This window comes from Podarcis bocagei (assembly GCF_964188305.1).
Source record: "Podarcis bocagei genome assembly, chromosome: 7".
NCBI lineage: Eukaryota > Metazoa > Chordata > Lepidosauria > Squamata > Lacertidae > Podarcis > Podarcis bocagei.
In genome coordinates this window covers 58,834,907-58,851,194 of record NC_138132.1, presented here as the reverse complement: position 1 = coordinate 58,851,194, position 16,288 = coordinate 58,834,907, and the positions used below count along the sequence as shown (strand labels likewise).

The 16,288-nt window shown below is 37.1% G+C and overlaps 1 protein-coding gene across 11 annotated transcripts in view; it reads right to left on the bottom strand.

Moving 5' to 3' along the window:
- Positions 1 to 16,288, bottom strand: part of CHD9 (chromodomain helicase DNA binding protein 9) — a 66,366-nt gene that overhangs the window by 32,409 nt on the left and 17,669 nt on the right. For 8 of the 11 annotated variants that reach the window (XM_081201079.1, XM_081201084.1, XM_081201083.1 and 5 more), the window contains 9 exons: positions 12,818 to 13,155; positions 4,678 to 4,789; positions 4,420 to 4,566; positions 3,011 to 3,079; positions 2,862 to 2,917; positions 2,268 to 2,385; positions 1,815 to 1,901; positions 1,062 to 1,199; positions 361 to 482 (listed from right to left, as the gene is read on the bottom strand). In XM_081201079.1, coding sequence (XP_081057205.1) covers positions 361 to 482; positions 1,062 to 1,199; positions 1,815 to 1,901; positions 2,268 to 2,385; positions 2,862 to 2,917; positions 3,011 to 3,079; positions 4,420 to 4,566; positions 4,678 to 4,789; positions 12,818 to 13,155 — 1,187 coding nt within the window. Of the gene's footprint in view, positions 1 to 360; positions 483 to 1,061; positions 1,200 to 1,814; positions 1,902 to 2,267; positions 2,386 to 2,861; positions 2,918 to 3,010; positions 3,080 to 4,419; positions 4,567 to 4,677; positions 4,790 to 12,817; positions 13,156 to 14,789; positions 15,036 to 15,144; positions 15,523 to 16,288 lie in introns of those variants that run through there. The other 3 variants (XM_081201088.1, XM_081201089.1, XM_081201081.1) reach the window with 2 other exon arrangements.

The following is a 16,288-nucleotide window of genomic DNA, read 5'->3' as shown; positions in this document are numbered from 1 at the left end:
AGGTGAGTGGGGCTGAGAGACTTCAAGGAAGTGTGACTGGCCCAAGGTCACCCAGCAGCTGCATGTGGAGGAGCGGAGACGCGAACCCGGTTCCCCAGATTAGGAGTCTACCGCTCTTAACCACTACACCGTATGTAAGCCACTATGGGAGCCCTTTTTAGCTGTAGAGTGGGGTACATATGCTCCAAGTCACAAGTAAATAAAAGTTCATTAAATAAGTAACACATGCCAAAAGGTATGAAAACTAGACTGCTCATTGACACAAATTTCAAATACAAATGTTTCCTAGTTTCATTGTTTCTATTTACTTTTGAAGCAACACTAACATAAAAATTGATTTGATTAATTCAGAACACATACCTATTATACCAGTTGAAAAGTAGCCAGTTGAGCCCTTCTAACTGGTATTCCCTGAGTTGGTTGCCATTTTTATATTCCCTGGTCAGCTCTATCTTCTTCCATGAATTAGAAGGAGGTCGATCCTTAGGAATAAAGCATAACATAAATGACATTTTTGGCTCTCTATTCTCCTGAAAAAAGAAACTGAAGTGAAACATTATTTCAGGGGTTATGCACACAGTCCAGTATATTGCGCAGACTGAAAGAGTTGGGGATGGATTGGCTCAAGATATGTAAATGGGAGGGAGTGGAAACTCTTCCTGACATAGATGCCAACTCCTAGGTGCCCAGCTCTTTTGGGCCCCAATTTTTGCCCCCCCTCCAATGTTTAGAACGATCAGGGGGTGAAGGAGGCCGAGTGCAGAGAAGAGTGCAGTGCAGTTTGGGCACCAGCTCTTCCTCCTCCTGCCGCAGAGGGGAATGAGCCCCTGGCCAGTGGTGGTGGCAGCAAGATGAGGAGGAGACCAAGCACAAGAGAGGAGGATCCCCTGACCATTGAAGCCACGCTGCTGTGTTGGGCTCCACCCCTTCCTCCTCTTAACATCCTGACAACACATCCCAATATCAAGCAAACGTCATCAGCCCCCCTTCACCTTCTGAACAAGCTGGCACCTTTGCTTACCGACAACAAACCACACCTGAGATAAATGATTTATCCTTACCAACCGCCTTGAATCAGGTCTTAAAGCTTGCAGCTGTTCAAACTCTTCTATTTTTCCTTGGTCTACATCTTCTTTCAGCTCCCATGTGCTGTCCTCATATGGCAACGAGCACCATTTTACTAAGTAGTAAGTAACAGGCTGTAGTGGTGAAAATGATTAGTCGGACTTAACAAAATACGAAAGAATATATGCTGCCTCAATTTAGTAAGATGTTTCAACACATTTCACATATTTGCTTTCTTCCTGTAGTTGACCCCTTTGGTTAATTATTCCTATATGCTTTCCACACTGTACGCTTGAAAATACATTAGACAACAGATGGGGAACATTTTTTTTTGCCAGATTTTTATCTGTCCCCATTTCCATAGGCCAATCAATTGGTGTCAGAATGTCAGCCAGATAACCCATGTCTCAAAGTTCCCTGTGTAGGGACTTTGATGCGGGGCACATGTGTGTGATTTGGGGAAATGGCCTTGTAGCTAAATTAGAGTTCGTATCAGGCCAAATTTGGCATGCATGTCAGAGGTTCACCATGCCTACATTATAGAGGTTATTTAATTATTCCCCCCCTTTTTTACTATGTCCTATTGTTATGGCTCAAGGAAGCTTACAATTTGAACACAGTCACAGATATATACAACACAGATCATACATATATATGTGAGTGAACACACTACTCTAAAAATGATCATGGCAGATGCTGCAAAATGTGTGCCTTAGATTATATACGATCCTTTTTGGTTATAGCCATACCTCTCCAGTGTCCTTATCTTCACAAAAGGACACTTCTAACACACGATCTACTTCAATATAATCGGGATTAAAAGGTTCTTCCTCCATCTGAAATTGAGTACATTTTATAATGAATTAATTGATCTAGTTAACAGCATAGCATGGTTCAATTCCATGTAAATTGCACTGAAGTATATTAATGGTGGGTTGAGGTTTGCTGTTAATATATCTATAGAGAACAGAAAAGTTATTGATCAGCATTATGTGCTAAAATTACCTAGTAATATATTGCATTTTCACTATTTTTAATATAAAAACCCATTTATACTGTTTAATGCCTATAATTAAAATGAAAAAGAGAACGCACACGTACATGAATGTAACAAAATACTAAACAGCAAAATATGTGTAGGCTTCTGATAATCAAGTATTTAATTAGCTTTGTAGTTTTTTGTTTCCCTCCCGCATACTCACATCTGCAAAAAAATGGGCTCTTTGTGCTTGCCTCAGCTTGAAACGTTTGATTTTCTGCTGGATTCTTTTATCTTTTAAAAGCTGTTGTTCAGTAGCCCATTCACAATGGAGGTAGGAGCTAGAATGGCATAACAGTATGTTAGCACATTGCTGCAAGGAATTTGTTATATTTCTTCCAACACATGCCCTTAGCAATATTAGATAAATCCTTCAAAGAGAAATGATGGTCATATTTTTAATACACTATGCTTTATATGATTATTTCTCTGTGCCTGAACTTTAAAATAAAGCCACAAAGTACCTGCGTACAATTGCATTTTAGAACCATATTTAACAGTAAAAATAATTTAAGCAAAAAGCATGATTACTGTCCTCATTTACAAGCAGGGGTGTAACTACCTAGTTCCAATTAATATTTACTCTTTGTAGATGGGGGTCCCTGCTTTGCAAGGAAACCATGCTGCTACCATGGAAAATGGGGGGGGGACACAAACACTATGTACAGATCTCTTCTACCTAGCCCTAGAAACTGTCAGCCAGCCTGATAGTCTCAAACTTGTAATTTAACTTAAATAACGTAACTACAATACTTACTAGTTTTTGTATTTAACAAAAAATTCCTCGGCTTCCACTGTCGCTCCCCCAGGAATCTGAAAGAGTACACAGTGTTCTGTTTAAGATTCTTTTATATGAAAGCATTTTAAAAACTATGAACCAAAACCCATATCCCCATATGTACTCACTTCTTTCTTAATGATTCTGGAAGATAAAATTTTATCTACAATTGCTGCATCTTCTTCACTTGGATTCTCCTAATCAGGTGCAAAGAAACAAAAACAAAACAGGCTATATTCCATTTAAAAGCAGTCCTGACTGCAGATATTAGCAGAGAAGGATTATAAATAAATGTGGGGGGGGGGGGAAATCAAATGATTAAAACTCAATATATTCAATCTCCCTCTACAGTTGTTATTATGGAGCTATTAATTCTTACAGTTGTAGAACAGAAACTACTTTGTTCTTAGGACTAATATTTCACACAAAAAAGGAACACATTTAGATTTACTAATAGCACCAATATATATTATTAGTATTATTCAGTACATAGTGTACATAAGCTCCTTGATGCAGATCCCATGTGCACTTTAGGGTAAATAGACCCTTTCATTCCACAAAGTGGGTAACTTTGCCCATGCACTGTTCCGGGCACACAAAAATAGTACCAATTCCATTGAAATTTCTTATGGGTGTTAAGACCTATAAGCATGCATATGAGTTCCCACCCATACAAGGAATCTCTCCACAGAGGCAAACTTACCTGAGAGGGAGTATATGGTGCAATGCATAATGCACTATTCCCATATAGCTACTGTTTCAGTAAGGAATACAAGGAACATAATTTGATGGACTGCTGCCTTCATTAGTTCACATTTCTAGGAGCGATCTAAACTCTAGGCCTGCTGGTATCAGCAGTTTGGAACAGGTGGATCTCTAGGCTAGGTTGTATTCCCTCATCCTGGCTCAGGCAAAGTCTCAAAGTCTCCCTCCATCCTGGTTCAGTCATGAGATTTGTCATGTGACCTAGCAACCTGGTAAAAGTTACACTGGCAAAATGGGTAGTATAAATCAAAATATTTTAAAGGCTTGTTTTCTCTGCTAGGCTCATGGTAGAAAAGGTGGCAGTGGCCCCTTTCCTGAAATACACACTATATTGCTCTGTCTATTGTAAGACAGGGCTTGATTGGTCTTCCAAGTCATAGATTGGCTGTATCATGCAGCACAGAAGACCAATTTTTTTTGGGGGGGGAGGGGTATTTACACCTGCCCAATTACGTTGTGGGGTGGGCATATACCAAGATTCAAATCACTACTTCTTTCTTCCCTCACCTGGGGCATGTGCAGGGAAGAAAAGGTTTGGAAAACCTAAGCAAGGAGTGGGTTTTCAAATGCATATAAAGTAACCACACCCACTCTTGTAGACCGCAGGATCTATAATCAATCTAGACTGAAAGCAGCATGTTGAGAATTAGCACGAAAGATTCTGGATTAAGAAAAACTTTTTGTGCTATGAACATGTTTGAGTGTATGTAGCCTTGGAAACTAACTACAGAACTGCAAGAGGTAAACCCCACAAATAATGAGTTTCACTTACTACAAATAACTGTAAAGGCTGTTCAGCAGGTAAAGGGGCAGAATTCTTTTTTATTTTGACAGATACTTTGGTTTCTTCCTCAGATTGTTTTCCTTCACCTTCTTCTGCATACTTCTTCCTTTTAATTTGTCGATTTGATCTTCTCTTCTACAATGGAATTGCAAATATTGAAAGTGTTTTGACCAAACTGCTAAAGGTTGGGGACTGAGTTAATGTTTTAAGCATATTTTCAAAATAAAAGTGTTAATTTCTGAATACCTGAGAAGTCTCATCTTTGAACGACTGCTGAGTTGTCTGCTTAGCATCAGACATTTCATCTGAAGACTCATTTTTTCTCTTTTGCTTTTTGCCCAAAGTAATAATAATCTTGCTGTTTTGAAACAAAATACAAAGTTAAGCCTGGTCATAAAATTTAAGATACTAAATGTTTTCTGTATTTAACCTCAAAGATGCACTGTCAAGCTGCAACATTTTAAAATATTTCCTCCTAATCCTGATGCGGTGCTAGCCAGAGGAGGAGATTTCAATTTTTCCCTCCAGAAAAAAAGCTTACTTTAGTAGAAGACTGGACAACTGTAGAATAATATCTATACATATTGCCTGGAAGTGTTTATTATTAACACACAAAACAAAAAAAGTTATTGATATAAGTGGTGCATATTGCATCAGTCTAAAGTATTTTCATACATAATTCAGAGTAAGCACACTAAAAAAATATATTCAAGTTGACAGTTTGAAATTTTGAAACATCGAGAAGTACAGAAACCATTTCATTAGTAACAACTGATAATGACTACAGAATTGCAGGGGAAATTATAGCCCTAATGCAACAGTGCTAATTATTTCTGAGTTTACATTCAAAGGGTTACAGAAAAAGGAACAATATTAATATCATTCCATCTGGTTTTAATCAGAGGGCTGCAAATACATATAATTTTCCATATTTAAAGTCTGACAAGTGCTGCTTTTCAATGCATTCTCAAAATAATCACAATGTGATTACAATCAAACCCAAATTCAGATAAAGAGATGTCCTTAGATGCACACTTTACATAATGTAGATTTGATAATTACATACTACGTAGCAATGACAGAATTGCTTTACTATAGAAATTTATGTTGCTTCACAGAACTTTTCCCATCCCTTTTATAAAAAAAAATTTGCCTTTATTAATTTGCTGCAGTTACTATTCATCAAAAACAGTAAACATGACTGGCCACTGGAAGATAATTCAAAGCAGTGAAAGTGGGGCAACTCAACCATTTTCAACTGTATCATATTTAAAAGAAATAATTGAATAAATGAAGCTGGTTTAAAGAAATGATTCACCAATCACTATATATGCAAACAGTGGTACCTGCCCAAGTTACATCTATTGGATCTACTTTGGGGACAATTTAGATCAGATGGCACCCATTATAATTACTCAGCAATTTACTGAGCTTATGAAATTTAAAAGTTAATAACATAAAATCTTGTTTGTAGATGGCGCATGTACAAAACATCTAATTTGGTAGAAGCAATTACAGAAATTAGGAAGACTATCTGGATCCCTTTAAACATTCAAGTTCTTAAGAAAAGCACCCTGATCTTATTTCACCAGAGCAACACCACTAGTTTTCATTAGCTTTCTACATTACAAGTCACATATGGCTGAGATGACTGATCACTTATAAATGTCAAATCATTTTTAAGAATGAATAGTAATCCAGGAAGCCCATTACATTTCTTTTTATGACAGAAGCCTAGTTTTTGTTACCAATGATCCTGAAAATTTACTATTGTATTAACATTACTCAGTTAAGGAAACCCACAGTAAAGTTTTTTTGAGATAACAGCCCCTTTAACCCAAATAGCAGCCCGAAGGTTACTGAAAAGAATCTGATTGACTAATTTAGTGCTTTCCCTCAAATTAAACAAAAAGCTATCATTGGTTAGTTGGATGTTCTGAAGGAATCATAGCAGATGTGTGACAACTCTAGGCAAAAGCCATGGAAAACCTAATTGGATCTCTGATTAATGTGATCATAAAAGCCTTGAAGAAAACTGTTTGCTAATGTCACCAACGTACTACTGTAAAATTATGTAACTCCATAAAACCAAAATTTAAATCTGCAACATGACACATTAAGACCACCTTGCTTCTCTATCTCCGCTTGAATTCATATTCACAGTATATAAACTCAGATTGCAGGATATTTTATAATTATTTTTAAAAGGACAATTAGCAGTACAATGACTACATACAGAACATTTATGTTTGTTCCTAGCCTTTGATTAATTCGCTCAAGAACTCCTATCCTGAGCCAGGCAAGGTCCGTCAGGAGAAAAATATTTTGGACATCAGTGCTACTAAACATCAAATCAAAACATTATACACATAAAGAACAAGTCAAAAGCCTGACATTTGAACACCCACTCTTTCCAAAGCATGCATATAAATAATAAACCGTAAAAATCAGTACTCGCACTAAGATGCATTAATAACCATACCACAAAATCCATTAACTAACAAAGCAAACAGATAAGCAGAAAACAACCCCGACTTGAAAATATGCACCAAACAGCAGATATCCCCATCATCCTGTGTACTTCCCAACCCCCATTTAAATATTTTCCCCTTTTCTCATTACGCAGCTGCTGCAGCCAGACCTTGCACATGATTCATCTTGCCAACTTTATGACTCATAATTCTGAAATGTACCTGAAGACCATAAAGTCCAAACCAATGTCTAAAGGTATGCTTCATTAAGGACAACACAGCATAGGACATTGCCTATGATAAGCCATTAGTACTAACATTTCCCTTCACAGTTACTGTTGATTTTAACTATACAATTACACATCTTTTTCAGGGTTAATCATGAATATGTTAAGGCTGTACATCAGAAGCAGTAAATATTAGGTAGGCTGTGTAGGGGTAACAACTAAAAGTGGAAGCTGTCAAGTTGGTGTTGATCCAACAGGGTCTCTTCAGTGGTGATTCTCTGTTCGTGGAATGCCCTCATTGTTTACCTCACTTTCAGGTGGACGTGGTATTTAAAAATATTCCTATTTCCCAGGCATTAGATGGCTGAAAGATACTGTTCTTGGCAATGCTGAAATCAATGATTGAAGGAATACTTTAAATTATTTTTAGAATGCTTTAAAATTGTTTTAATTATAGATGTGTTTGCTCCCCTGGGTGGGATATAAATTGAACATAAGAATGAATGAACAAAATGTATGGTGTGGATCTGACCAAACTATAGGTGGCAAAAATTCTCTTAAGAGACATTTGGCTTTTTCTGGTGGGCAGCAGGCATGCCTCCTTCAGGATAATGTTTGCTTGGCCAAATAGAATCATAGAACTTCAGAGCTGGAATGGACCCTAAGGGTCATCTAGTCCAATGCCCTGTAATACAAGAATCTCAACACATGGTTTCTGCTTAGCTTTGCAAATGTGCTAGCAGTGCATCCAAAAACAACAGAAAGCATGCTTCTTGTTTCAGAAACACAAGTGTTTATGATTATGCCATACATTTTAAAAAAATGTTTTTACACCTTTTAAAAGTGATTTTATTGAATTTTGTATTGTATTACCACGTTGGTGACTGCTGCCCCAAGCTCATATGGGGAGGAAAGGTGCAAATGAAATTCAATAAATAAATAAATAAATAAATAAATCAGAATACATAAATCATCTTGTTTTTTGTGAAGCCTTAGACATGTGGAATGCATACATTTTCCCACAGCAACACAAATTATAACTATAGACATGAGTATTATGGAGTGGGGATCTGCACACTACCAATATTTTCTTTTGGAAACTTGGCAAATCAGTTTTGTTCTCTACAAGGTCTTTGGCAACAAAGGTTTTATGAGTTCTGAGGACAAGGAGAGCTCCTCCTCCTCAATTGCCTACATCACTGAAGTAAGGGTAAAAAAAAGGTAAAGGACCCCTGGATGGTTAAGTCCAGTCAAAGGCGACTATGGGGTTGCAGCTCTCATTTCACTTTGAGGCCGAGGGAGCCAGCGTTTGTCCACAGACAGCTTTTCGGGTCATATGGCCAGCATGACTAAACACCCTTCTAATTCCTGTATCTGTCCCAGCATGTCATTTTGGTTATCTGCCCTGAAATTACTTTCAGCTAAGTTGTTAGGACTATGAGGCTGCTCACTAATGTTTGCTATCTCAACCTCACAATGAAGCATCTGCCGCAACACCGCAGTTTGACTAAGACTATATATTGAATAAGGAGTGTCTTTCACTCTCCTTGTAGTCACAGTGAAGAAAAACCTCTCTCTCTCTCTCTCTCTCTCTCTCTCTCTCTCTGTGTGTGTGTGTGTGTAATGATAAGGATGGCTTGCTTGAAGCAGACACAGTCATACTCCACACTTCAATCTCCCATTCTAGTATTATCTTTAATTTCTCTCTGTTCATACAACTACTCGTGGCGGCTGATGGAGCAAAAGGTAGGGTAAGTCAGCAAACAGCTGATAAAGGTGAATGCCACAATAGAGCACACTAGGAATAGAGACAAAAACACAAGAGAGTTTAAGGGGGCTGGGAGAGAAGGAGAGAGACTGAAGTAGGGGAAGAGTCTAGGAGTGGGAAGAAACAGTGAGAATGAAGTAGGGTGAAGAGAGAGCAAGTCTAGGGATTAGAAGGGGGAAAAGAAGAAACAAAGGTGTAGGGGGAGAACTTTCTATTCAACAGAAAGTGCAGTCCTCCTATCTTGTAGTAGTTCTCTGCCTGTGCTTTCCATCAACACAACACAATCTGCCTGTTCCTTCTGCTACTTCAGTCCAGTCTCCAAAATGATGTGTTAGCTAAGCTTCTCTCTCAGAACAGTACTGCAGCAAAAACATGATTGGTTGAAAGCATCCTAACTGAATTCTGACTGGTCTAGGGACACCACTGGTGAGGGAAATGGTATGAAGTTCTTGCAGTGAACTGGGTGCAGGCATCAGTCTGGAACAAATCACTTCATACAAATTGAAGTAAATAATTGTCCTGATTGACTAGGTGTTTCCAGTTTCAATGGAACAAGCTTTTCCTATGGGAAATTTTGAAGTAAGTTACCATTTCTCCCTTTTTTTCTGGAGAGGTGTGTGGGTAGGCCTGCCTGTGTCATAGTAATGCAGACTCCAAGCTGGAAGACAGGCAGAGAGTGAACAATTAGGATGTGAGAGAAGTGGAGAGGAAGAGTGAGCTGAAGCTCTGGGGTTAAGAGAGAACCAGGGTCTGCTGTGGCACAATGGCTGCTCTTGGTGGGGAACTGCCCCCTTCCCCCTTATGAACCAGCCACCCCTGACAACTTCTAAATATTTACCGAATTAGCAACATTGTGCTGAGCAATTAGGTCTCATTCACACATAACAATAACATAGTGGAATTACCCCGAGTGGTATGTACTCTCCCCTACTGGTGTAGTAATGAGGATGCTATCAGAAGCTTTTGCTTCTATTTTCTATTAACCACAGGTTGGTGTTTTGTCCAAATCCTGAAATGTGATAAGTTCGTCTGCTTTGGCCTTTCCTAGACTAAGACAGTCTGACCATGCTGATCCATGCTCTGGTAAATTCCAGGTTTGATTACTGTAATGCATTATATGTAGGGATGTCCTTGAACACAGTTCAGACGCTTCAACTATAACAAAATTTGGCTACTAGGGTTCTGGTTGATTTATGCAGAGGCAAGTTAAATCAATTCTAAAGAAACTCTTATTTCTTCCATTTTCACTACAAAACCCAATTAAAGGTACTGGTGCTTACCTTTAAAACCCTAAACAACTTGGGATGCAAATATTTGAAGGAGGGCCTCCTCTGGAACCAACCTACAGATGCATTAAGATAATTAGAAGAGGCCCTTATTTGTACCCTGTGTGGAATGCCTTCCTAAAGGAGGATGCCTGGCACAGATTCTGCTTTCTTTCCAATGTCAGGTGAAAACATTTCTATTTCCCCAGGCATTTTTTAATATAGTATTTTTTAGCCATCTAGATAGCTTTTATTACTTTAAATTTTAATGGATTATTGGTTACATTTTATATTGTATTTGTACATTTTAAATTCAATGCATACCACCCTGAAATACATTTTTGGATGAAGTTGAGGCTTATAAAATAAATGTATTGAAAATAATTCTGCTTCATAGATCAAAGTTTGAAGCTGGTGTTAGTAAACTGCTTTGTCCAAATTCAGATGAAATGCTAAAACAATGGTTAATACAAAATGGAAGGAAAAGCTTCCAATCTGCATTAGATCAACAATTTATAAGTGAATGAAGAGAACTATGTGGCAACAGCTACGTGTTGGGGAAGTTTAGTGGGTTCTGGAAATGCAATGAAGAAACAGTTAAGGGACTTCAGATTAGGTAAAGGAAAGCTTTGCTGCATAAGTGGGTCATGACAAAGAATTTAGGCATACTATCTTATGTACTTTAACAAAGTCTAACCCAAATAGTTACATATTTTCCCTGTTTACCCTGCCTCCATTTCCCTTTTATCTATTTTTAAACTGTAAGCCCTTTGGGGTTGTTATCTGTCAAACCTGTTCTTTGAAAAGTACCATGTACATAGATGGCACTGTATAAATAAACTGCTTCTTAAATAAGAGGGATGTGCTTGATAAAAGCAGATGTGAAGGCTAATCCAGGCAAAATAAGAAATGTGGAAAAAATATATACAAGTAGAATGGAATTAGACAAAGGCAGGACTATACATTGGATATTCCACAACCAATAAAAATGTCTAGACTTTCATTCTTCCTGACATTGTCTTAGTATGTACAATTTTGAAGACAACATGATGAGTTCAAGTCATGGCTAAATCAAGTCCAATGCTTTCAGGGGTACTACCTGAGTGTGATTTAGTTGGATACAACTCAATATACTTAAATACACACTAAATAGTAAGAATAAGTATTTTTCTGTTAAAAGTCAGAAATATTACTCTGTCTAAGGATAGCCTGTGTAGAACTATGCAACAAAGTATATATTAAAAAGCTTACACTATTCTAAAATAATATTCAATGCTCAATGTTGATTTTTTCCTTTAAAAAATACATAATATTATAAACACTTCAAATTTAAATCTATTTGGTTAAAAAATTCTTTCACTATATTCTTTCTTTCAGTGTAGTTTACAAAAAAAACACAGCTATGTCTGTTGAAAAGGAATGTAAATGAAAGGACTGCAGAATTCATACCAGATGGAAAGCATATCTGTCCACTTCTGCTATATGACATTTCAGTCAATGCAAAAAATACATAAGCACTCAAACGTGGAAGCTTGATCAGAGGATGAAACCCATCAATGACATTGTGGCCCCTCATTCCAAGAGTTTATGTAGCATCCTCAATTCCATTTTGAACACAAGCACTGATGAAATGGAACCCTGCAGGTCCCAGGGAGAAGACAAGCATCAGCCCATCTGATTGTTTAAAAGTTTTGCATCAACAGTAATTCCAAGCTGTGCAAGTAACCCCACAAAACCCAAGTACATTATACAGTACATATCTATATCTGCACATACACATAGGCACACAACAGCAATGGGAAAAGGACTGCAAAGGAAATACATATTTGGTGTAGAAGCCAATTGTTACAAGAATACTGCTATGAGAAATGCTAAGAACTATAGCACTTGATCATAACACATGGCCAAAATGCTTACAAAATTATCCCACAGCACAATTATTATATAAGAGAAAGTTTTATGTTAATACACTATATTAGAATACCCTAGTTCTAACAACTGAATTCAACATACTGTAGTAACAAAAGCTCTTAGCAGTAAGGGACGCACACAGACACATCCTGCATATTATATACAAAGCCAGCCAGCCCAAAATTGGTTTTGATTAAGGCTAGGATATTATATATGAAAACAAATGGGACCTGAAATAAATTGTTGGCAGGGTATCTTCCTGCCCAGTCTGAGCTGCAGAGACTGCAAATACCACAGATCCTAGGATTCTGCTTAACGCAAACTTCACTTAAGAATGAATACATCAAATATTGTATTATCTCTCATATTAAGGATAAGGAATGGAACTGGATTAAAAATCAGCAGCAGATATGCCACCTACATTTAGCAGTTCCAACACTTTCTGCAGTAGCTTAAGAGTTCCTGGGGCATTTTGCTTTCATGCACTGATATACAACGACCCAGGAAAAACTAGACTCTCACAAGAATTTTTTCTTTTTTTAAAATAGAACTTATCTAACTACTTCCTCAACCCTTGTAAAAAAAAAAAATCCTCTCTGTGCTATCTCAACTCTTTCAAATACCCCCAGGTTGCAATATTATGCATGTTTTATTGTATATAAGCCCTGATGAAATCAAGTTCCACAAACGCTGGCTATGGTTGGGATGCTAAACTGTCAGACAACAGAATGTTAGCCCACTTACCCAATTTTTGCTCTCTCTTTAGTTTTGGATGAAGAGCCAGTTTTGGGTTTTTTGCTTTCTTTGTCTTTTGGTTTTGATTTAACTTTCCTGCCCTTCTTTTCCTCTCTTCCTTCTGCTGAAACACTTGGGAAGTTTTCTGGACTCATTACTCGTGGAATGTTTCGCTCCCCTCTCTCTTTTGCTTTTGCTATTGCCTCCGATATTATGCGATTAGCTTTCTCCTGCTTACTTTCAGATTCCACCTTTTTTTTCTGTTTTTTCTCAGACATAGATTTCACCTGGGTATTCTGCAACTTAGCATATGTCCCAGAACCATCTGTTTTCTTGGAGGAAGGAGGCTGCAAGAAAAAATATATATATACATTATTCATCTAAAACAAATGTGTTGTCTTATACTGTACATTTGCAGTGCAGGCTTATACATGTTTACTCAGGAGATAGTCCCAGTGCTTATTCCATAGTCTAACTGCAGTCATGCAGCACAATCCTACACATGTATACTTAAAATAAGATCTACTGTGTTCTTTAAGGCTTACTGATAAGTATGTTGCAGATTGAAGCCCTAATCACATATAATATAGTTTGATAATTCATGCAAATGCAATAAAAATAAAACATTTTAATTCTATCATAAAATCATACAAAGTCAGTATAAAAATACCATCTGTTAAAGCTATAGTATTCTTGAGTGGGTACGGGGGGGGGGGAGCTATCCAACTTTTTATCTGCATTCTTTGTGACATTCTTTGTCACAGACAATATTTAGAAAAATCGAGGGGATACTGTAGCTTTAAGTTATAGTAAAATTACTACATTACTGTGTATTAGACCAGGTCTTTGCATGTGCAATAAAAGGGGGCTTGGGAAACAGACATATAAATGTTAAACTCAAAGAAGTATTCTAAGTTTTTTCTCTCATTTTAATAGAGCTGGCAGCTGTACTATAGAAAAGTAAAAGGTAAAAATGGTGTAGTTTGAAGTTATGAATCTTTAAAAATTGTAACTTCTAAATTCAAAAAACTTTTGTCTAGTGTGAAAATTCTCTATCCGTAAGATTTTCATAGGCTGAATTGTTCACAGCCTTGTAAAAATAAAGGGGGGTGTCCACTAAATTAGCATCTGTGCCTGGGGAGGTTCCAGTTTACAGTCTTCATGTACTGATGAGGGTGGGCCATAATACAACTCCTGTTCCAACTGCATTTATTCACATTCTCCATTTTACTGTTTACCTTCTTTTTTACTTCCATATTTTCTGCGCTATCTCACTTCAGTTGAAAATTAATCTACATTCACAACCTACTCACCCTTCACCAGTGTGAATAAAAATATAAACATAATTTAAAAGAATTTTCATCATACAGTTACTAATTTTTTGTGACCATTTAAGTTGTATTTTAAATGTAATAAAACATTTTATTTATGGCACACTGATTAAGAAAATATTCAGGATAAGCCAAATAGTTCTATACAACTCCCATGTAAAAATAATGTTTATACATAAAAATACTGTTTTATGAATCTTGAATTTCTAGCCAGATACAGAAACCATATACTGATGAAGAAAAAGCAAATTTATAAAAACTTACATAACATAAAAGTTAACGTCATAGCAAAATCTGTACATAATACAATGTTCAACATTCAGATGCAATATATTTAAGCCGAATTAGCTTTCACAGGTAAACTAGGCATATAACGCTAAAACAATTTCAGTCAATTAGTTACAAAAAATACCCTTTGTTTAGAAATTCATGTAGAACTGATCACAGGAAACAGTTAAACAGCTCCTTTGTTTGGTTGTTGTTTCTAAATGTACGCACACTGAAATTCCTGTTTCTAGCACAAATAATTAGAGCAGCCTCTCGAAGATCTGACGGAGGACAGCTTTTAAAAAAAACAAACGTAAGGAATGGAAAGAATTTCCTATCCAAACAGACAAAAAAAGCAGATAACAATTCTGCTATGTTCTCACCCATAAATGTGCCTCTGACTACAGCATAGGGGAAAGCCAGGAATTTCCAAACACATTTTCAGGCCAGATCCAGTTCGCTTTACTGGATACATTTTTCTATACGTGCCTCATCAAAGCTTAACAGCAGTGCTGCAGCACGAAGAAGAAAGCAGGGTTTATGATAGCTAAGTAAAATGCCACCTCAAGGCCTGCAGGCTACAACAAATCACCAAGACTCGAGAAAACAGCAACAAGCTCAAGATGGCGATGCAGCACGACTCCCGCAGCAGCCAGTAATAAGGAAGGTTATTCAATCCCATTAGCCTTTTAGCCCAAAGAACCCCTCCTCCTCCCACTCATTCAAGCTTTCACTTACCCTTCCTCTTGGCCTCTTCACTGAAGACATTTTTGGCATTAGACAAAGGCTTGCCCTCTGATTTTTCACCACCCGAGGTAGTGCTCAAGAGAAAAGCATTGAAAGAAGATTGCTAAATGGCCTATTTAGTAAGCCGAAAGCCAGGATAGACACAACCTTCCACAAATACACATTGTGAATTATCAACATATTCCTTCCGTGACAAGCAAGAGTCCTCTGTTTATCTACCGTATGAGAAACCTTCAACCTCCATAGAACGGCAGAATTTCAACAATAGCTGTAAGCAGATAGCCAGATTCCAACAAAACACAGAAAGAAATGAATGCACAAAGCATCAAAATGCATCAGCATGAATATTAGAGATGTCGTTAAAAATACTGACTCCTTCTGCGGAAGTAGGCCAGCAGATGGTGCTACCAGTTATTATTCCATTAGACTCTGTAATTTAACCCTCAATAGACTGCTCTTCCCTACATGTGGTACAGTAGTTAACTCTTACTCTTCCAGCTGCTACAGTAGTTGAAAATAATACCTATGTATTCCACACCACACGCAAGTAACACACCAAAATCTGACATCCATTTCAAAGCATCCCTCCTACAGCTTTATAATACTAGGTCCACAGAGCAAATATATTTGAAGTCCAGAAGCACAAGGACCATATAAGATATTTACTGTTACAAAATGACATGCATCATTTTTTTCTACGTGAACACTTGATATTTTAGCAGGACAGTACAGAGGTGTTTTTGCGGAAGCTATTTTGAGCCATGCCTGCTTTATATTCCTTTAATCTCCTTCCCTTTCTGTAATGTATCTATTTGGACAGAACAGGTAGGTAAGACCTTACTGATCAAAATCCATACTACTCACATATTTTTGAAGTAATATTAGTAGTAAAAAGTAATATTGTTAATAACAACAACAACAACAACAACAACAACAATAACAACAACAATAATTCTGTAATACAGTTGCAGAAGGAGGAGGCCAGCCTTAAATATTATAAAGAGAGGAAATGGTCAAAACCCATGAAATGGGTAACACTGAAAATAAAAGTTTAAGAAGTATTAATCTTTATAAAAGTCAAAGTTATTAATACACAGCTTTATTCAATCTGATGAAAACTGTATCTGTTTTGAAA